This window comes from Strix uralensis, chromosome Z (assembly GCF_047716275.1).
Source record: "Strix uralensis isolate ZFMK-TIS-50842 chromosome Z, bStrUra1, whole genome shotgun sequence".
Taxonomy (NCBI): domain Eukaryota; kingdom Metazoa; phylum Chordata; class Aves; order Strigiformes; family Strigidae; genus Strix; species Strix uralensis.
The window spans coordinates 17,845,048-17,866,195 of record NC_134012.1 but is presented as its reverse complement, the minus strand read 5'-3'; the positions used below and the strand labels follow the sequence as shown (position 1 = coordinate 17,866,195).

Sequence of the window (21,148 nt, the reverse complement as noted above, 5' to 3'; positions counted from 1 at the left end):
AGTGATCTAAGTTGCCAAATGGTAGTGCACACGAAGCTGATTACAGCATGCAAACTCTACACATTTCTGTGGCCAAAACCCATTTGACCCAAATGAAGCTTGCATGGCAGTTGGCCATTAAACTGGATCAGTGCTGATGGGGTCTGGCTCCACTAGGCAAAAGGGGAAAGAGTTAAAAGTTGTACCTGCAGTTGCATCAAGTCCTTCTCTCCTCTGAAGCCTTAGCTGCCCTCTCTCCTTTCAGCTGCAGCTGGAGGGAGACGACTGTGTGTCAAAAAGGGTGGCATCAGGGCAGCAGTGGCCTGTCTGTGCACAGGCTGCCCTGAAAGCCTTAGAAGTCTCATCTGGACTTCCTCAACTGGTTAACACCAGCATAGCTGCAAAATAACCATCCTGCTCCCAGCGCTACCTTATACCCTGTCACAGGCATACACAACCACAAGCACTGGTTTTGTTGCCTAAACCGCAGCCCCACGCAGCTTCCAGGCCCATCACGCACTGCATAACTCACGAAGGGGAAGGTCGTTGTAGGACCAGCAGCAAAGGCAGAGCATGGGGGTGCCTGCCATGCAGCCACCACAGGCCCGCCTGCTCTACAAGGGTCCCAGCCTAACACGGGTAGAAAGTGCCAGCCCTTTGCCCCGCACAGCCGCCTGTGCCACGGCAGGTCAGGAGAGATGCTCGGGGAGGGGCTCAGCAAGAGATCTGACAGGAGCAACAGGTAACAAACAGTAGACGATCTGCACCGAACACGAGCGACACTGCTCGCTCGGCCTGGCACTGGCAGCATTGCCAGGAACGGCATTTTCCAGCAGCAGTCCCCCCCAGCCCACACCAAGAAGGCTCTAATGCCTCCAGGAGCCCTTGGGAAGGGTTTGATGCGAGGCCGCAGTCCGAAGCGGGAAATGGCGGCCCCGAGCCCGGGGGGATCACGCTCCCGTGAGCCGAGCGGCGCACACACAGCCCACCTGCGCATGCGCCTTCTGTGCGCTGCGCCTGCTCAGCTGCCGGGCCGCGCATGCGCCCTCGCCTCCGCTCGCCTTCCCGCCGCGGAGAAGATGGCGGCGCCGTGAGCGGCGCGGCGTTGCCTGGCATCCTTCCACCATGAGGAACCTGCGGCTGTTGCGGACCGGCGGGTGCCGCTTCGCCGCCGCCCCGGGAGCTCCGCAGTGCTTCTGCCTCAGCGCCGAGCCCGACAGGGTCCTCGTGGGCTCCCAGCATGGCCTTCTGGAGCTGGGCCCCGCTCGGGACTCGGTGAGAACCGCTGCTGGGTGCAGTGGGAGCCGCGCCCTCTTGTCGCTCTCAGGCTCGGGACCGGGCTGTGACTGTCGGGGAGGGTGCCGGTGCCTGTCGGCTCTAGCGCATCGCTGCAGGCTTTAGTCCGCCCGTTGCAGAGCTGGGATAAAGCCTTTGGGTTTCCGTCAGCACGAGCTCGCGTCTGAGTGGGTCGCGGCTGCCCTCGTATTGCCCGGTGTTTGTAGTGGCGTTTGCGGTGTTTTAGAGCCTCCTGTTGCTCCCTGCCTACCACCTGCTGATGTCTCATGGTGCCTGGGAAGTTGGCTGTGAGGCTGCACTGTGATTTTAGTGGCTGAAGTGATTTTAAAAGTGCTTTTAAAATACTAAATCTGCCTCCAAGAGCGTGGTTGTATTTGACATGGGTCATTCCAGTGGTTTAGTCTTAAGCATGATCTAGCAAACAGAAAACAAATACATATCGCTAAAGAAAAACAAATGCTATTGAGCCATGAATTCCTATAAGATCTGGATTGCAGTGTCTTCTCTGGAAACATACTATGCAATTCTGAGGCATCTAATTCCTACAGTATCTCCACTTCTGAAGTTAGCTGGCAGAATAGCTTTCCTGGCTTTCCCAGGCTTTACTGGCATGTCATTTTTAAAGAGTGTTTTCTGAAAATCTCCATTATGGTCTGTTTGTGAAGGCTATCAACTAAAATCCTTTTAGAATTAAAAAAATTGTCTGAAGCCTATCTTAAGTTGCTAAATATGTCAGCTTCCTTTTCTGGTTTTTGGGGGCAGTTTATTTCAGATCTTTATTACTGTGTACCCCGATGACTGGATGTGTAAAACATTCATGCAACTAAGCTTGAGAGAGCTCTTTTGGATCAAATTTTCTTGTTTTGCTGTACCTAAATACAGATCCAAATGGTTTTCCTTTCAATATTTTTCTGTGCTGTGTCTGTAAAGTCAGAATGACTGCTTAAAAGTATTGGGACATTTTAAGCAGCTCCTCGTTTACCTCTTAATGTTAACACTATGTGAAAAAGTGTGAAAAGGGTGTTGAAAGATGATTAGCAAGACAAATTGGAAGTTCTGGTATTGCCATTTATTATTTGCTCCCTTATGTGAGTTTCCTCATTGTCTAGCACTTTTAAGATAAGAGGACCTTCACAGTTTCTTATGGATAAGTGAAGGTAAGTACTTGCACATTGGCTGTGTGCCGGTGCCATTCACATGCTGACTTCTGCTGTGCAATGCTTTATGAAATTGCAGTAGGATGAAATATACCTGTGGATGTTACTCTGTCATTTCTGCAAAAATCTCAATGGGGTGATGTGTAGTTGATAAGTCGTTGGCCTCTCTATGTCAAGGTAACAAGAGAAGTTTCCTTGACTGCGGAGGGTTTCATGCCTGAGGATGGAAGCGGCTGCATCGTGGGTATCGAAGATCTTCCAGAGCAGGAGTGCGTGTGTGTTGCTACAGCAGCTGGAGACATCCTACTGTGCAATCTCAGCACAAAGCAGGTAACATGGCAGGAAAGACACAACAATACTGAGGGATTTCAAAGGAAAGGATGACACTTTTAGTTTCTTCAGGGGACAGTTGTACGCTTATTACATAATGAGCTGTGATTACTCTCCCTTTTCTAGGCAACTGAGCTGATTTTTGTGGGAGCCTTGGGCAGGATTAAGGGCAGAATATAAACTCCATAGAAGAACTGGAACTGAAACAGTCGCTTGCCTGTCCACAGCCCTAGTCCTGTGTGTTTGCTCAGGGGACTGTTGGCACACACCCAGCAGCATGGGAACCACGGGACAGTTATAGAAATAGGATATTGCTGAGACTAGGTACAGAATAAAGTAATCCATTCATAATTCACAGTGTAGCTACCTTTTTATTATTGTCATCAGTCAATACAGAACATCATGCTCACATGACTTAACTGAAGAGGAGAAAGTGTGTGTGTTGTGTTTTGAAAAACAGTTGAGATAAAAAAGCCCTAGAAAACAATAAAGATAAACCAGAATATCTTAGCTGAGTAAATATGGTGGGAACTGAGATACTTGCTCTCTGTTCCTTCCTCAGATTTGTACAAACTTCAGCAAGACACTTAAACACCACAGCAGCACCCTCTGAAATCTGCATCAGCTCCCACAATACCAGCCCAACAGTGCAGGTGTAGGTAGGCATGAGATGACAGTGGTCTGTCTGTGTTAGCTGTCAAGATTGTGGTTATTTGCAGCTCACCTGTTTTGGTTCCTGTTTGGGTTTGATTTGCAGATACCACTTCAATATATTATCAACTGTATCTCAGAAATGTGTCTCATATTGCAAGTTAAAACATGTCATAAGGAAGTAGAGATAAGCAGAAGATGTGATACATGAGTCTTTTCTTGCACTGATATGTGGGTAGGAGTTGAGGTTTAACTCTCAAGGCTTTTTGGCTTACTTTCTCAGTGTTAAAGTTGTGTCAGTCTGGGCACCAAGAAGTCTTGAAGGTTACTCTGCTTTTTCTGAGACCTCTTGCATGTGGGTGATGGTTACTTTGCCCACCGGTGCCCAGTCCCACTTTGTTTACCTGAAAAGATGGTGACACCCAAGTTTAATTCCTTAAATGGTATCATCTTGCTGTTTATCACAGTTGCCCAGATCCATGCCTTTTGCGAATCAGGATAACAGTGCATGGCGGAAGTTCTCTGCCCACTGCTATTGGTGATATACTTGTGATGGCACAGTAAAACTGGCTCAGTTTTTCCTAAATTTTGAAGTTAGTGCAGCTATATACACTTGTCAAGTTCAGCATGCACAATCTGATCAGAGTTGTAATGGATATAGTGTCCCTTAACTGCATGTTGGAATGCTTTAGGTAAGAGCCATTATGTGTGTGTTTTGTGACTTCAGTGTGTTTATGAATGTAGCCACACACCCGATCAAACAATATTAGTATTAACAGTATACATGCTCATATAAGACTGAGAGTTGCAGAATAAAGCTCGTATTAAAACTGTGTATGGTAGAAAATTCTAATCTCTAGATTATCAGAGCTCTCATGCATAAACATTCTCAAACCATCTTTGGTTAGAAATGTTTATTTTGTTTCATTTAACACAAAGGGTAAAATAAGACTTGTGGCTTTTTTAAGTGGGAGAGGATTTCCCTGCCTTGGTGACTGATTGCTTTGGTGCTGGGATGGTGCTGCACTGGTGTTCCTGCAATTCTGTGATCTTATTTCGGTCTTGCAGGTAGAATGTGTTGGAAGTGTGGACAGCGGTCTGAGTACCATGAGCTGGAGTCCTGACCAAGAGCTTGTTTTGCTTGCAACAGGTATCAACAACAGCCTGTAAGCTTTCTGCCTTTAGGAGTGAAACTCACTATGGCCAAAATAAAAAACGCAGTTAAATTTAAGATAGGAGAAGCAAAATACAAAGTTATGAAATTGGGACTAAGATTTAAAGAGGGGGGAAAAAACCCCCAGCCGATCCTATATATGAGATTTCATTTCGTGATCCATGAGGTGCTTTGGTGATCCAAGCTGAGTTTTATAGAAAAGTAAAGTCTTTCACATCTTCCAAGGAATTATATTTGGTCTTGCCTCTAAAACATAAAGACTCCTGCTTTATATCCCCATTTGATTTCTTAGTTACAAAAACAGCTTTTTGTCCTCCGGTAGGAAATATATGTGTTGCAAGCTGAACTTAGCTATGGATGTGTCTCACCTGAAAATCAAGTTAGCCTCAAGCAAAACAGAATCACAAAATGCTTGATGTTGAAAAGGAGCTCTGGAGATCACCTATTCCAATCCCCTTGCTCAAAGCAGGTTACCTGGAGCAAGTTGCTGGGAACTGTGCCCAGTCAGGTTTTGGATATCTCCAAGGATGGAGACCCCACAACCTCTGTGGGCACCCTGTTCCTGACTGTGACCACCCTCACAGTAAAAAATTGTTTTCTCATGTTTTAATGGAACTGCTGTATTTTAGTTTGTTCCCATTGCCTCTTGTGCTATCACTTGGCACCATTAACAGTCTGTGTCTCTCTTCTTTACTGTACCCCACCTCCCCCATAAGCTATTTATACACACTGATGAGATTTGCCCTGAACCTTCTCTCCAGAGCAGTCTGACCTCTCTCAGCCTCCCCTCATGTGACATATTCTCCAACTCATTAATCATCTGTGTGACCCTTTGCTGGACTCATTCTAGTATGTCCTTGTCTGTCTTGTACTGGGGAGCTCAAAACTGGAGCAAGCTTTCCACGTGTGTCACCAGCACTGAGTAAAGAAGGATTTCCTTCCTCAACCTGCTGGCAACACCCCTAAAGCAGCCCAGGATGCTATTGGCCACCTATGCAGCAGGGTCATACTGCTAGCTCATGTTCACCTTGGTGTCCCCCAGGAAAGACAGGTCATTTTTTTGCCAAGCAGCTATCCAGCTGCTTGGCTTCCAGTCTGTCCTAGTGCCTGATTATTACTTTCCAGGTGCAGGATGTGGCTTTTTCCCTTGTTGAGCTTTATGAGGTTCTTGACAGCCCATCTCACCTACATGACAAGATCCCTGTGGGTAGCAGCACAACCTTCTGGTGTACTTGCTACTCCTCCCAGTTTTGTGTCATCCACCCCTGGAAGGTTTCATCCTCTAGGACGTTAATGAAGATGTTAAACATTGGCCCTAGTGTCCAGGGACATGCCACTGGTGACTGACCTCAAGCTGGGCTTTTTGCCACTGATAGCAAACTTTTGAGCTTGGCAGTCAGCTGATTTTCTGTCCACTTCACTGTCCTTTTATCTCTCCAATCCTTCATGAGTTTGTCCATGATGATGTTGTGGGAGACAGTGTCAGAAGCCTTATTAGAATCAAGATAAATGACATCCACTGGTCTCCCATATCCACAAGTTAGTCATCTCATTGTAGAAGGCTATCAGGACAGTCAGGCATGATTTCCCCTTCGTAAATTCATGCTCACTGCTCCCAGTCATCTTGTCCTTCATATCTCAAGAGAAAATGTTTTAAGAGTGCCAGGTACTTACTTTGAAGGTGGAAAGAACTTTTTAAGGTTAGGCCAGGAAGCATGTTTTTGAAGAAAAAGACTTGAAAGTGTTCTGTTCCAGTTTGAGATTTTCTGCTGTGAAGGATGTGTTCTCTTTAGTATCATTACCATTAGGAATATTTCTATGTTTAAGTCCATGGCAAAACAATAGGACAACACAGGAGAACACTGAGATTTTATTTGCTGGAGATACCATCACCAATAGTGTATTTAATGTCTACGCTGCAGGTCAGCAAACACTCATCATGATGACAAGGGATTTTGAACCAATTACGGAGAAGCAAATCCACCAAGAGGAGTTTGGGGAAGGTGAGAGGTGCACTGAAATGAAATTGTTCAAACTGATGTCACTGGTGTGTTTTAAGCATGTAGAAAGTAAAGAAATGGAGCTGAGCACTTTCTGGGCCCCAGGACATACTTTAGACTGTAATGCTGCTGGGCAGCTGAAGGGGAATGCCAGTATTTTACTTGTCAGCATAAATTCAAGTAAGTTCCCTGTATTAGAGGACTTTCTGGGCTATGTAAATGTCCTGCAGGCTTTTAGAATTAAACTTGTATGGAAGGTGCGGGTGGCTTGAAGCTGTGGTTGTGTTTACCACACTGTGCAGAGTAGTGCTGTACATCTTCCACTACAATGTTTCTTTCTTCTTCAGGAAAGTTTGTTGCTCTTGGCTGGGGTAAAAAGGAGACACAGTTCCATGGATCAGAGGGAAAACAGGCAGCGCATCGCAAACAGATGGTATTATACTAGTTCTCTTATATTAGGCCCATGCTGTCTCTGGGAAAACATGTATAAAGAGAGTTTCTGTTATTCCTGCGGTGCCAGTTTGCCACCACCTTTCTGGTAGCTGTCTTCCTAGGCTGCTTCTGTTTGTTTCTGTTGTTACATGGAATCCAGCATTTTTATCCTCTTCCTAATTCAAGACAGCAGCTGGGAGTACTTAGGACTGTTTGTGCAGAACTCAAAGCAGGAAGGTTTGCAAGCACTAGTGCTTGCAGAAGTAAAGCCACCCTTAAATGAACATGACAGGTTTTGTTGAATGTGTGCTATATACTAAAGTGTTCATATGACCAAGAGAAATAGCATGCAGTTTGGCTGAGAGGAGCAGAAATAACAGTAGTTTGAGCTCCCAGAGGGCAAGAGTAGAAGGATTTGGGCTACTGATCATCGCCAGTCATGTGAGGCAGCTCCAAGTTCCTGCACATTTTAGCTCTTAGCTCCTTTGACACTTCCTTGTTTGGATCTTGTTTTCTCTACTTTTTATGTGGTGAAAGGTAGCTAAAAACATTCCACTGCTGGATTTTTCTTCATGTGTTTAAGTTTCAAACTTCAAACTGTCCTGCTGAAACCTCTCAGGCTAGGGTGCAGAGACGTTAAATGTGACCTGTTCCAGCTTTACTATTAGGAGGGACAGGACAAGGCTTGTCTGTATCTGGGAAAATATGCCCAGTTTGATGATGTTAAACCTCTGAACAGCTGCCTCTTGTGAGTTCTGGTTTTTGTTTTTTTTTTTCTTGTGTTGTTCTGCAAAGAACCTGTTTGCCTCGAAGAAAACTACTTCTCATCCCAGCTTCTGTCTGCTGTACAGACTGCCTGGGTGGCATTTCTCCTTCTAAGGGGTTGTGCCTCCAGGCGTCAGACATGAACAAACCGTGATTCACCCTTGTGTGTCCAGCTTATGCATAGCTGGCCTGTAAGCACAGACCCTGGTGGAAGGGAAGAATAGCATGTGATCATGTGAATAGACAGTCATATGCACTTGCAGGAGGAGCAGATTGAATTTTCAGACAGTTTTAATTATAGTATTTCCTAAAATAACGTTCCAAGTAATGAATTTTTAACTGTACAGCCTTAAGATTTTTTTAATGAATTGATTTCATGTCAAGGGTCTTGAAAGAGCTGTCTTAGCAATGCAGTCTCTTTAGAGAAAGACAGAAGTTGCCTTCCCAAGCTTTGATGCAACTTTCTTTTGTATGACTTCAGGAAGCGTCACCTACTTCAGCCTGGGATGATGGCAGGCCTCGGGTGACATGGAGAGGAGATGGGCAGTTTGTTGCAGTGAGTGCTGTCTGTCCAGAGACAGGTATGGAACCAAACTTCTTTGAAATACCGACATGTGTAAGAGGCTTCTTAAGCAGAAGCTAGGCAAGGCAAGAACTGACTAGTGTTTGTGGTCTCTTGGCCACTTAAAGCAAGGGTGAGTTGAGCTAGTTAATTGCTCTTTTCTCTATTTTACTGTTCTCAGAGACATTTTATAGACACAATCTTCTGAACACTTTCTTTGCAGTTTGGTTTTCAGTCCAGTGAGAAGCCAGGAGAGGTTACTACTGAGTAGTTACTACCTGAACTGCTTATTTCACCGGTACCAAATCACTGCTTACACTCTAAGTGATTTCTGATGGGCTTCCAGTGCCAAATGGATGAATGTGTTTGGGTTGCCGTACCCACTGTCCCTCGTACTACCAGTTTGTTTAAATAGTGGTAATACTTTTCCCTAAGTTTTGCCCTAAAACCAAAGAGGTGACAAGCACGTACATTTCTTTTAAGACTGTAATTGATGTCTTCCATAATAAATATTATGAGCAGTTTAAATATATTGGTCAACATACTGATCTGCACCAAACTGCACTGCTCTTCCACTAGTTTTTACCTTCAGTACTTCAGATTAGGAAGGATCTTGCATTTATAGGAAGATTCTAACATTGCTGTGGTGAAAATTGGAGAGGGAAATGGCTATGGCTGAGCTACATCAGACTGAAATTCCTACTCAGTTCCTTTAGAATCACTCAGTTACTATGAGGGAACTGCCCAAGACAGAATAAGTTCTTACCCCTTAAGGTATACAAGAGAAATCTCCTTTTTATTCATGTGCATCAAAACTTTCTCTCCTGCCCTCACAAAATTAGGAAAGTCTTCCCAGTGCGTTCTTACACCTTTGTCTTACTGCTCTCTCAATCTGTAGGTGCTCGGAAGGTCCGAGTATGGAACAGAGAGCTTGTGCTGCAGTCAACAAGTGAGCCTATCTCAAGATTAGAACAAGCACTGTCCTGGAAGTGAGTAGCAAAGCAGTCTGCCTGCTGGCAGCAGTGTGTTGCTTTATTCCCTTTGATCAGCATCAATTTCATTTTGCCTGTGTGTGTTTGTTTTTCCCAAAAGTTAAAGAAAACTTAACTTCTGATCCAGCATGAGGAAGAGTAGCCCTTTAAACCCTGAAAAGCCTAATACTTGTATTACATGTGGGAATAAGGGATAGCACAGTCTCAGTGTCAAGTGTTTTTTGACTCAACTGTGTAAATAGGTCCCCTTGCCAGTACTGACATATACTTGCACACCTGAGGATATCATGAGTCCTGGAAAATGTTTGTGCTGGACCTATGACTTTGTCTGAACAGTACTGATGAAAGCACGTCCTCTGCTGCCCTTTTATTCGTGTCTCTGAAGAAAATGCAAGATGATTGGTGTTCAAAATGACAGTGATTATGTGAGCAACCACTTTTCATTTGGCTCTTTTTTAAGGCCCTCTGGAAGCCTGATAGCATCCACACAAGAAAAGCCCAACAGACATGATGTGATTTTCTTGGAGAAGAACGGACTTCTTCATGGAGAGTTCACCCTCCCATTCCAGAAGGGGCAGGTCAAAGTAAGTGCTGTGTCTGGGCTTCTTTGATTAGAGTGTAATGGAGAGGAGTACTAGATTTTTTTGAGATTCTAGGAGGAAGTTTTTAACTTAACACTTAGTGCTGGTCCTAATGGAGAAAGTGACCTGAAAAGACAGCAATGAAGAAGTCTGTGGAGAAGATGCAATGCCCTCTGCAGGCCTGTAGTACAGGGAAAAGTACAGGGGGATTGTAGATCTGGAGTGCCTTTGGCCTTGTATACTTTCTACCAGGCAAATGCTTCAAAAATGCTGTTCAGGATATCAGCTGTTGCAAGAGCTGTGCAGTGAAATACGTTACCCCAAATAAGAGAAGCGAGAAGCTACTGCTAGGGTGTTACTTCAACTCCTGCCTTTGGATGCTGAGAGGCAGATGCTTCCTCAGTGCCAAGGAATGCAAAGAGAACACTGGTGTTATGTTTGTGGCTGTACTGCCTCTTTAGCTGTGTGGAACCTCTGTGGTAGGTTCTGCTTCATGATGCTTTGATCCAGCTGTCGGGAGCTTTGCAACACACAGGGGCTGTATTAGCGTATTAACCCATGCACCTTATGTTGTTGAAAATAAGGAGCAACTCATGGTGTTGCAAACCAGTTGGGAGCATACCCACCCTATGCAGAAAAAACAGTATAAGTAAGAGCCGTGTTTGTTTCTGCAGGTTAATGAACTGCTTTGGAATGCAGATTCTACGATCCTGGCTATATGGCTGGAAGACCTGAAGGTGGAAAACTCCAACACAAACAGTTATGGTAAGAGCACTACGTGAGACTGGCTCTTACACTTGCCTGCAAATGTGGTTCACAGTGGGTATTCCTCTGCAAGTTAGGAGACACTGTGAAGGCTTACCTACAGCTTTGAGACTCCTATGCATGTCAGGAAGAACTGGAAGTTCAGCCTGAGTTCAAAGCATCTTCCAGGCTGCTGTAACTGGAAGTGGTATTAATGGAATGCTAAAGGCGTGAGCCCTTTGTAAAACTTGGGTGCCTTCTCACAAGAGGAGCTCAGAGACTTCTAGTATTGACTCTTTTGCACAGTCTGTTGTTTTCTTGTGCTGGGTGTTGTATGACACAGCCCATGGCCTGAAGGCTAGAACTATTATTTTCATTACACTTAACACACCCCTAGAAGAGCAGTGGTGATGGGGAGGGCTTGAGATGGGTCTGAAGCAGTAGTCTGTAGTAACCATTTGTTTTTCTATAGTTCAGCTGTGGACCACAGGGAACTATCACTGGTACCTGAAGCAAAGTCTACATTTTGGTAGCTTGGAGGAAAATCAGTTGGTGTCGCTGCTGTGGGACCGAGAGAACCCGTATAGACTGTATGTACTCTGCCAGGGTTGGCATTACCTCTCCTATGACTGGCACTGGACCACAGACCATGGGATGGGTGAGAATAGCCAGCATATGTCAAATGTGGCTGTCATAGATGGAGGTAAGCAGGGGGACTGCTTTGCAGCTCCAGGGTCAGAAGAGGTGGCATAGCCTTTTGGATGCAGGCTGGATGGGATTATGGTAGTTCTTCTGTTAGCTGCTGTTTCTACAAAGCTGTTAGTGAGAGGGACCATGTAACTGATGGAAGCTTCAGAGGTAGTTCAATGGAGTTTACTGCTAAGGGCACAGCAACTGTATTTTCCCTGTAACATTGTTCCTGTTTTCAGTAAACAACTAACAAGAGCTTCACTAACATTTGGATTGGGTTACAGCTTGGGGTTTTTTTTCTTTTCTTCCACAGATAAAGTGCTTGTCACAGCATTCCAGCATGCTGTGGTGCCTCCACCCATGTGTACCTATGAGCTCCAGCTCCAGCAGGCAGTCAATCAGGTTGCATTTCACACAGATCCCAAACATAGTGGAGACATGGCTGTCCTGGATGCTTGTAACAAGATTTCTGTGTACAGATATGGTGAGAGCATGTTGCACTGTCTTGTTAAAGGAAACCCTCTGTCCCTGAGAGCAGTACCCTGGGCGATTAATAGGATGATGGTCACTTGAGCCTTTAGTAGTCAGGAGCAAGATCTGTCTGGTTCAACTGTGTGTTCAGGCTCAGTTCTCTCATCTCCAGTAGTCTGAGTGGCATGGGATCATTTTGGTGGTGCGTTGACTTTGTGAGAAGGCAGTGTTCAGCACTTGGCTACGTGCTTATGCTGGTAATATCCCTCTGCTTAGCTTCGGCTTGAGTAGAGTGCAGCAAATAGTATCTTGTGTAATCTGTTCTGATGGCATGTTGCTAATTGTCACCGAAGTGTCTGGGAATAGCTATCTGGGGTCTATCTGAGGCACCCAGCACTTCCCAAAGCAGTGACATATACAGTGTAATATTTGGTGTGCTGTGAGACAAGAGACTTGCTGCTGTCTCTTGAGTTTTGTACTGTGACATTATGAAGTAACTGTTTCTCAGGGTAAACGTTAATGAGGATTGGATGTTTACTGTACGTGTATGGATGGTATTTTCTGACTTTTATAATTGTTTCCTGTAGCATGTACTTTTTGCTAAGAGTGAAGATGGAAGGGACTCTGTTGGCAGGATCTCTAAACTCTGCTTTGTTCTGTGTTTACTAGGACAGAGTACAATGAATGACCCCACTGTCAGGTTTGGAGCTGTGGGTGGAAATGGATTTAAAGCAGCTGTGGAAACACCATACCTGGATAAAACCTACAGGTAATCTAGAACTAGTACAGCTGTAGTGGGGAGAAAAGGGTAGTGCCTGGCTGGATGTTTTAGAGGTCACAGCTCTGACCACTTGTCTCAAGAGTTTGAAGTTTTTCAGGTAGCATGGTTTCATTGTGCTGACACTGTGGCTGCAACTAGTGCTAAGGATTGAGCAACACAGTGGGAAGTTTATCCTGAGAAGTGTCCATGACTGTAGTCTTGATCCAGTGGGAACAGAGACTGTCAGTGACAGCGCTGAGACAGACTTTCCTGTGCCTGGTACTCTTGGCATTGTGGTGCTGCACTTTATGCTCCTGCTCCCAGAGGAACAGCTGTGCAGTGCCCAGGCCCGTCATCGTGGCACTCTGAGCAACAGAGCTGCTAGCGTGGCAGGGACAATGACAAGGTTAAAAAAAAACACCCTGCTCTACATTTGTTCCTATACACAGTTGGCATGAGAGCAGTACAGCCTAGGGAAAACAAATGGGGTTCTCTGGGTCTCATACTTCATCTCCAGCCTAGCCTGTGGCAGGATTCATGCTTTGGGTGACTGTGTGTTTGTGCATCTGAAAAGCCAGGCTGTGCCTGGGAAGACTTTCACCTCTGCAGTGAGGTGGCCTACGGAAATCAGGTTCTGTTTGCTTCCCAATCTCTCTTGTTTTGTGACAGAGTTGATGTGGGCAGTGACAGCAATGAAGTGATGAATCCTCTGGGGCTCCGATTTCTCACCTGGCTGCCAGATGACAGCTTCCTGGTGGTTGGTCAGGGTCAGCATGCTGCTCAATCTGTCCTTCACCATCTGACTGCAGTGCCTCATGTGGCTGGAGCTGAAGAAGAGCATCTGAATTTACGGTACTAGAGACCTGTCAGTTGTGGGTGAAGTCTGAGAGCACCTCTGTACAGTGCCTAGAAGGAACTAAGTCTCAGTAGACATGCAGCCTCGAGCCTGTGGGTTGGGGAATTTGACTCTCTTCCTTCAGGAAAACCAAACAGCTCATGAAGCTGCCTGCTGATCAGCACTTGCCTGTAGTCCTGATGCCTACACCCAGCCTGGCAAGAGGGCATATGCTAGCATGCCTCTGTCAGTTCAGGATAGCTCTGTTTCTTTGTCTGAATTGCAGGGCCTCGGGGGGACTGAATTCCTCCATTTTACCCTTTGCCCACCATTATCAAGGTCCAGAAGGGGACTGGTAGCACTTGTTACTGGTCACCTCCTCCTCACCTGCTGGACTTTGTGGGATTGACTAAAACCAGATCACAAAAGGAAGCCACCTGGCGTATAGAAATCTCCTTCCCAAAGGGATCCTGAGAGTTGCTTTCTGCAGCACTCAACACAGCAAAGAGAGGCTGATTTGCATATGAACTGTAGATCAGAACAAAAGAAGTGTGGGCTTTGCAGAGTGCTCTAAGTATGCAGTGACTACCTTTGGTGCCAATGTCAGCTGACAGAGGTGTGAAAAGACTGGAGAAGATCCTTACATGAACAAGGTGTCTGTCCATGCTGTAGATGTGCATTCTTCCACATGACCACAAGAAATGCAGGGTCTAGCTGTTAAATGTGTCTCCTGTGATTGATGTTCTGTGTTTTGATGTTCTGTCTTCTGTGTCTTGATCCAGGTTGTCTGTGCCTGTAGATGGAGAAGTGATCAGCCTGTGCTGCAGCCCAGTGACCAGAACTGTAGCTGTGCAGCTGGCTGATGGACAGATCCTGAAATATGACTGGGGTAAGCTGGGCCCTATTAAAGTGCCTGATCTGAGGTGTAGTTATTACAGATTTCTCAAAAGGTTTAATGAGATGATTTGACTTCAGGCAGATGGGTGACTTGCTAGTAGTTGGTCCTGCCTTTCATGCTTCCTCTGCTCCCAGAAATGGGCCAAAATTAGTGATTTGAAAAGCAGATGACTAGTTTAGTGATTTCTGAAGTGCTGACTGACTGCCACATCCTTGGCACTTCTCTCTTTCCTACAGTGAAATAAAGGTGCTGCTGAGCCCCTAGAAGTTAACACCTTTTGTCTGCTGTGTCCTGGACTTTTGTGTCAGCATTCCTCCCCTCTGTCAAATGATGTAGCTTATTCCCAGCTCTAGTTTTCTTGAGATGCATGTGGTTATAATGTCTGAATCTTTGATCGGATGGAATACAGTTTGATCTTCTTTGCTTTTCAGAGGCTTCTGCTCCAGTCCCTGAGCCCTGGCAGACTAGCAATGGCTCTGCTGTTCAGTTCCCCTACCCTTGTGTGCAGACTTCTATTACAAGGATCAGTGGTGAAGTAAGTAAGACTGAGCAGATTAAATTCAGCACCGTGATTCTCTGCCCAGGGCCCAATGATACTTCTTACCAGCATTCTTCATAAGGCCCTATGCAGAGCTGAGAACGTGTCTTCTAGAGTGTTTCTGATGATTTGCAGTTAACACCCCATCTCCTTATTCTATGAATACAATTAATAATGTCATTGAAGAGCAAGAAATTTCAGATTTAAAATCTCCAGCAGTCACTGCCCTGCTCTTGTTGAAAACACCATTTTGCTCTGTTTTATCTGAACTTTTCCTATCAGCAAATATGACTGCATTGAGTTACTGCAGATCTCCTACTACTGGTATTTTCTATTAGATGGGTTCTTGATAGTTAAACAGTTTAAGGAATGAGTAGCTATTTTCCTGTAGTTTGAGGATTTCTTTCCTTCAGCATGCATCCAGGTGAGTGCTGTATGGAGTTGCTTTGCTCTGCTCTGTACTATTGCTTTTCCTCTGGTATTTTGGACCAAATGCTGCTGAATAAAAAACTAAGTTATCTGTCATGGTTTCTGCTTCTATTTGTTACTGTACCATTTCTGTTACAGAGTAGACCAAGCTGGGTTTCCAGCCAGAATTGTTTAAAGGCACTTAAGTAAGCCCTCCTGGTATAGCGGTTGTATGACTCCAGCTTCTCTGAGTAATTCACATGAGGTACTCAGTACCTAACTGTAAGGTACTTAATGCAGTGCTAGTCAGTGTTGTGAGAGACTGGAGGTTGTGACACAGGTAGCTTATAGTTGTCATCCTTTTTATTTCCAGGAGATGATCTTGGGCCTCACAGATCGATACCGGTTTTTTGTTAATGATATTGAGGTACCAAAGATTTTGCCCCTCATTATATCCCCTTTTCCTCTGCCAAAGGCAGCTTTCCTGTGCTGCTCTATATAGCAATAAACTTCATGATTTTTCTACAGGTCGCTTCCAACATCACTTCATTTGCAACATACAATGAGTTTTTGTTGGTGACAACCCACTCTCACACCTGTCAGTGCTTCTGCTTGAAGAACATATCAGTGAAAGGTAAATGCCAGCTCTGGCTGCCTGCTGCTGGCAGCTCATGGCCATTGTCTTGGAACCACAAGATGTCCCCATTTTTCACATCCAAACCTGCTGTATTTGGGTTACTCAGAGCAGTTGCTTAAGAGACTGAGGAAGAGAGCTTTCAGAAATCTATCAGAGAGCAAGGAGCACAGGGAACTGACTTTGTATATCACATGCTCCTCCCAGGAAGCAGGATTTGGCCTGTAGTTGTCCCTTCTTCATTGTTTTCAACAGCTTAGCCCTGCATTCTCTTCCTCCCTCCATGTCCAAAAAAAAGGGGTGTTTGAGGGTGTGTGGGAGAGAAGGGATCCCAGTAGAAAGAGTTTCTGGTCGCATCTGGCTATGAGAGTTACAAGGATGCTGGGGAAGGCAGGATGACAGCTTATTGGTCCTTTACATCTTTCAGTGCTCGTCATCTGATCTGCTGAGCTTTGTGATCCTGTTGTGTAGAGGACCTCTCTGCTTTGTGTACAGCAGTGGTTAGCACCAAGAGGTCCTCTTCATATCTGAAACCATTGAAGATCAGTGGTGGATTGTTGACTTGATCCATTATGACCTTGAAGGGCCACATAGGACAGCCTGCCTGGGGCACTGTCCTGCGGTGTGCCATGTGTGCTGATAAATATGCTGTCTTCAGCCCTTCAGGCTGGCCTGAGCAGTGCTGCTGCACCCGACAGTGAGACCCTGCGCAAGGTGGAACGAGGTTCACGTATCATCACCGTTGTGCCCCAGGACACAAAGGTTGTGCTGCAGGTCAGTGCTCTGCCTATGTCTGCTGAGGTCTGCTATTGGTGGGTGTAGGGTTGCCATTTCAGTGGGCAGCTGGCCAACCTGCAAACAGTGTGTGAAGTGCTATAAAGCTCCTGCCCTCTACTGCTGCAGCACAGCACCTCGCAGATCTCCAGCTGCCTGGCTGGATGCAGAGGGATTTTGAGCATGCCTGTGGGAGTTAGGTTCAGCACAGGCAGCTGGATATGTACAGAACTGGGAAGGGCTATTCAAATTCATGATGGCTGAGATAGCTTAGTGCTACATATCATGGCCTCTCATGATGAATCTCAGACTCACCTCTTAGAACTTGCTGTATTTGCTAGCAGCCCTCCATTAGCTGTGTCACTAAGTTTGAAGTGCTGAGCTCACTTTTCAGAACCAACAGAGGTTCACAGAATGGAGAAAGATGTCATTTGAAAGGCATCTCTGGAGGTGGGTAGCCCAGCATCCTTCTCAAAGCAGGGCCAACCTGAAAGCTTGAAAGCTTGATCAGGCTCCTCTGGGTCTTGCCTGGTTGAGTGGAGTCCAGCCTCCTGAGGAAGGAATGTTTCAGAGCTGAGAGAATTTTCAGACATTTTTCCACAGTTGTTGAAATGCCATGTCCTTTGAACAAACAGGCCCATGCACCTGCAAGTAGCAGACAGGCCTAGAAAACTAGCCAGTCTTTGCTTTGCCTTCAGTGTAAGCAGAGTAACTACAAATAAATAATTGTGTGGATCTTGTGTTATAGATGCCGAGAGGAAATCTGGAGACTGTTTACCACCGAGCTCTGGTGCTTGCCCAGATTCGGAAGTGGCTAGACAGGTAAATGACACTGAAGTATTCTGGTCTTCCCTCCCCCAGTCCAAGCTCTTAGAGCCTGGCTGGCCTGGTTTTGTTGTGCTGGAGAAGGGAGGGAGGCTGAACTCAGAGGAATTGACTTCATTAGTGGGAATGAAACTTTCTGGGGCTACCAGCTAGAAGTCCAGCTTTCAGCAGTCCCAGGTGTCTCTCACTGAAGGTGTGCTGAGATTGTGTGGGTGGGAGAAATCTTTGTCTGCTCCATTCTCCAGACATCTCAATCACTTCATGATGAAGCTTGCTGTTTTTCACGTTTTATTTGTTAATTGATTTACATTGAAGTTTTCTGAAACAGAAGTTGGTCCATTAGATTAAAATGTAGTTCTCTGTTTTAAGAGAGGAAAAAAGTAATGCAAGGCCTATATTGCTTCTTCAACCTGGTGTGCTGGTCTGCTCCACTGCAGAGGCTGGCAATGAACAGGACTGACCTTGCACATTTTTTCTGGAAGGCAATCCACATGGCTTATCGCTTAGGCTATTCCTTTCCCAGGGGATCTGTGCTTACCTCTAGTCAGTTGCCTTTATTTGCAGATATTGCACCTATCCACTATGTAAACTATCCCACTTGACTCATTCCTCCAGGCTTATGTTCAGGGAAGCATTTCAGTGTATGAGGAAGCTGCGAATCAACCTCAATCTTCTCTATGACCACAATCCCAAGGCAAGTATGCCCAGTTCTGTTGTGGTTTCCATGTCCATCTGGCCTGGAATCCATTGACATTGAACAGTGGGCACAAAAGCATAGGTGGTGCTGTCAGCAGAGGTGGCTGCTCTGCACTGCTGCATCCTCATGCAGGCAGGTCATATTTAGCATTTCCTTCATTTTATGCATTCGGAGAAGGTCTTTGAATTTGTTCTTAATGTATTTGTTCAGAATAACAGTAGTAATACTCTTGTTCATTTCAGCTATTTCTGGAAAATGCAGAAACCTTTATCAGGCAAATAGATTCTGTGAGCTCTATCAACTTGTTTTTCACAGAGCTGAAGTGAGTATAATTCTGCAAATGGAAGCATGCATTGAATCAGTGGTGATATGTTATTTTGCCAAAATATTTGCAGCTCTTCAGGATGGGTGCAAAGAATCAGTCAGAAATCTGACATGTTGGGTCATAAAGACTCGAGTAAGCTCAGTAGTTTCAGGGACAGTCAAGTGTGTCTTGTTGGGAATTCCAGATTGCAGGCACCCATTAGATTTTTCCAGCAAAGGATTAGTACATTGTATGACTGCTTTGACTTGTCTTCTGGTTTGCTGTACAGGGGTAAATGTGAACAGAGAAAGTTTAGTTTCCTCATAAAGAGGAGCAAGACAGCACTGCTTATCTGAAGCCTGGGGCCAAGATACTTACTTAGATTCCCAAATCAGGTCTCCTGATTTCTTTCTCAAGGGTTGAGTGACAAGAGGCTTTAGGGCTCTGGTAGCTTCAGGACTTCTCAAGCTTGCTGATGTTTAGCAGCTGGAGCTATCACTTAGCTGTTCTGTTTTTATTTTCAGTTTTGACCTGACCTTAACTCTTTGTCTAGAAATAAAAGCAAATGGCTTAGTTTTCAGAAGTGCTCTATTGCTCAGCATCTTCATAGTGGATTTAGTAGAAGACAGCTGTATCTTGAAAATCTGCTTTTTTGTGTAACTAAAGCAGTTGTTCTGACCAGCTTTTTTCAGTGCCTGTCTTGGCTGAGAATCAATTGAGATGGATGAGAGATGTTGGAGAGCTCTCTAGTAGTGTGGCAGGTTGTGTGTCAGTACTGAATGACGTATGAGCTATTTTGTTGAGTAGTCCTTTTCTGCATGTATTTGTGTTTCTTAATGTTACTGTCTTTGTGCTGGGCTCTGCAATGAACCACGCTGGTATTCATGGTATCTGTTTTTATTTAGAGAAGAAGATTTCACAAAGAGTATGTACCCATCTCTGAATGGTACCTGTAATGCTCAACCACTTCAACATTCTGATCAGAAAAAAGTCAACGTCATATGTGATGTGATGAGAGTTGCCATGGAACACATTGACCCTCAAAAGTGAGCATTTTCTTATTGTAGATGAAGGAGCCACTAGAGAGATTTCTGTTAAGTCATTTGCAGAAAGTGAAGCTGTCCTTAACATCAGTTATTTTGCTTCAGATCCTCTGAGGTGAGCTTGTGCTCCCCAAAACTTATGTAGCTATACCTTCCATCTGCTGAGGATGCTGGCCTGAAACAACAACATTTAATAATTTAATAATTCCACTTTTTATTGCAAAAGTTAAAGTAATAGATGCAGGATGCTTATAGGGGTTTAAGAAATACACTCAGTTTAGGAACAGTCTGTGTGCACAGGGGACAGGGAGTCATGAGCAAGATTGTCATCTTGGGGAGATGCTGACTTTTTGGAGCAGCTGGCCTTTCGGAAAGATCTCAGCTGTTCCATTTGAGACTGAACTACTTTTGTAATTCTTCAGCTGCATATTTCTGAATGATTAACTTTGTGATAACCATCCTCCTTAGATGAATCAACACCACACAAGGATAAAGGGTGGGAAAATAGGATAATAACAGTAGTTAGTGAAGCAGTGTTAAACCATTGGCAGCTTATATGTGAAACAGTGGATAGAGGAGCAACAGATGGTGGGTTGCTGCTGAACCCTGAAAATGTAGACACTTTTCAGCAAATGGTTTCGGAAAACAAAGCATCCCTTTAGTTTGGAAAGCTATTTTGAAATAGTACATGTGAAATGTATGAAAGTGGAAATAACCTCCTAGAAAGCTTTCCTTCTACAAAAAAGAGCATTTTCATGCCAAATTTGATTTGGAAAACTGTGTCCAGCTATCTGAGCTTTCAGAGAGAGATGTTCTCTCTCCATTGCACTGGCTGTCATGGTAAGGAAGTTCATTCTATTCAAAACACACCTCCAGTCTTGTGACATGTTTGGGAACACATGCTGAGTAGAAAAACATTTCTGGTATATTCTGTTCTCTTCCCATTTTTCCTGCCTTCCTTTAGAAGGATTGAAATACCTGAGTAGTTTGGTGGTTTTTACTAAAATGTAAACTAGAACTTGCACTATCTGTGCTAAAATAGGGATAAGCAGTGTTTCTGCCTTCTCACTTTTTCATTTCCTGCTTCTGTTTTCTTCAGGTACTGCCTATCAATACTGACAGCACATGTAAAGAAAAGTCCTCCAGAACTGGAAATTGCTCTCCAAAAGGTTCATGATCTTCAAGGTGTTGTATGCAGAACTCAATATTTTGAAAATGGGTGGTTTGCAGGAACTTTCATTGTTAGCATGGTTCGCCCTGAGAATTATTTTAAGGTGACTTGTTTGTGGAGTCAGCCAGAAAACAGAAATGTACTTGAAACTAGCTGTGTGATAATGGAACAGCAGCTAAGATGCCCTCAGCTCATCCTTTTTTCTAGGTATGTCAGGAGAAAGCCCAGAGTTGGAGCTGTTTGCTTTTTCCAGTCAGAACTCTGATTCTCCTAGCATGGAATAGGAGGCTCCCATTCTAGGTCCTGGTATCTCAAACTGGCAAACTTTGCGTTTATTCTGTACTGACACTTCTGACTTGGCAGTGTTCCACACTTTGTGAGTTACTGTGCTTGGACTGGTCCTTGAAGTTGCCCAGGAAAGGCAAAGTAATCCCTTC

The 21,148-nt window shown here is 44.8% G+C and overlaps 1 protein-coding gene across 2 annotated transcripts in view; it reads left to right on the top strand.

Annotated features, from left to right (window-relative positions):
* The first annotated feature begins 1,043 nt into the window (after positions 1-1,043).
* Positions 1,044-21,148, top strand: part of ELP1 (elongator acetyltransferase complex subunit 1) — a 37,121-nt gene continuing 17,016 nt past the window's right edge. Inside the window, exons 1-23 of one of the 2 annotated variants that reach the window (XM_074855532.1) lie at positions 1,044-1,254; positions 2,610-2,762; positions 4,482-4,563; positions 6,510-6,590; positions 6,935-7,020; positions 8,266-8,365; positions 9,245-9,335; positions 9,799-9,922; positions 10,594-10,684; positions 11,136-11,366; positions 11,667-11,837; positions 12,494-12,593; positions 13,254-13,436; positions 14,202-14,308; positions 14,749-14,852; positions 15,637-15,690; positions 15,792-15,897; positions 16,556-16,671; positions 17,420-17,493; positions 18,112-18,190; positions 18,436-18,515; positions 19,403-19,543; positions 20,640-20,725. In XM_074855532.1, the coding sequence (XP_074711633.1) occupies positions 1,105-1,254; positions 2,610-2,762; positions 4,482-4,563; positions 6,510-6,590; positions 6,935-7,020; positions 8,266-8,365; positions 9,245-9,335; positions 9,799-9,922; positions 10,594-10,684; positions 11,136-11,366; positions 11,667-11,837; positions 12,494-12,593; positions 13,254-13,436; positions 14,202-14,308; positions 14,749-14,852; positions 15,637-15,690; positions 15,792-15,897; positions 16,556-16,671; positions 17,420-17,493; positions 18,112-18,190; positions 18,436-18,515; positions 19,403-19,543; positions 20,640-20,725 (2,590 nt within the window). In that variant the 5' untranslated portion in view covers positions 1,044-1,104. Of the gene's footprint in view, positions 1,255-2,609; positions 2,763-4,481; positions 4,564-6,509; positions 6,591-6,934; positions 7,021-8,265; positions 8,366-9,244; positions 9,336-9,798; positions 9,923-10,593; positions 10,685-11,135; positions 11,367-11,666; positions 11,838-12,493; positions 12,594-13,253; positions 13,437-14,201; positions 14,309-14,748; positions 14,853-15,636; positions 15,691-15,791; positions 15,898-16,555; positions 16,672-17,419; positions 17,494-18,111; positions 18,191-18,435; positions 18,516-19,402; positions 19,544-20,639; positions 20,726-21,148 lie in introns of those variants that run through there. The other variant, XM_074855533.1, reaches the window with a different exon arrangement.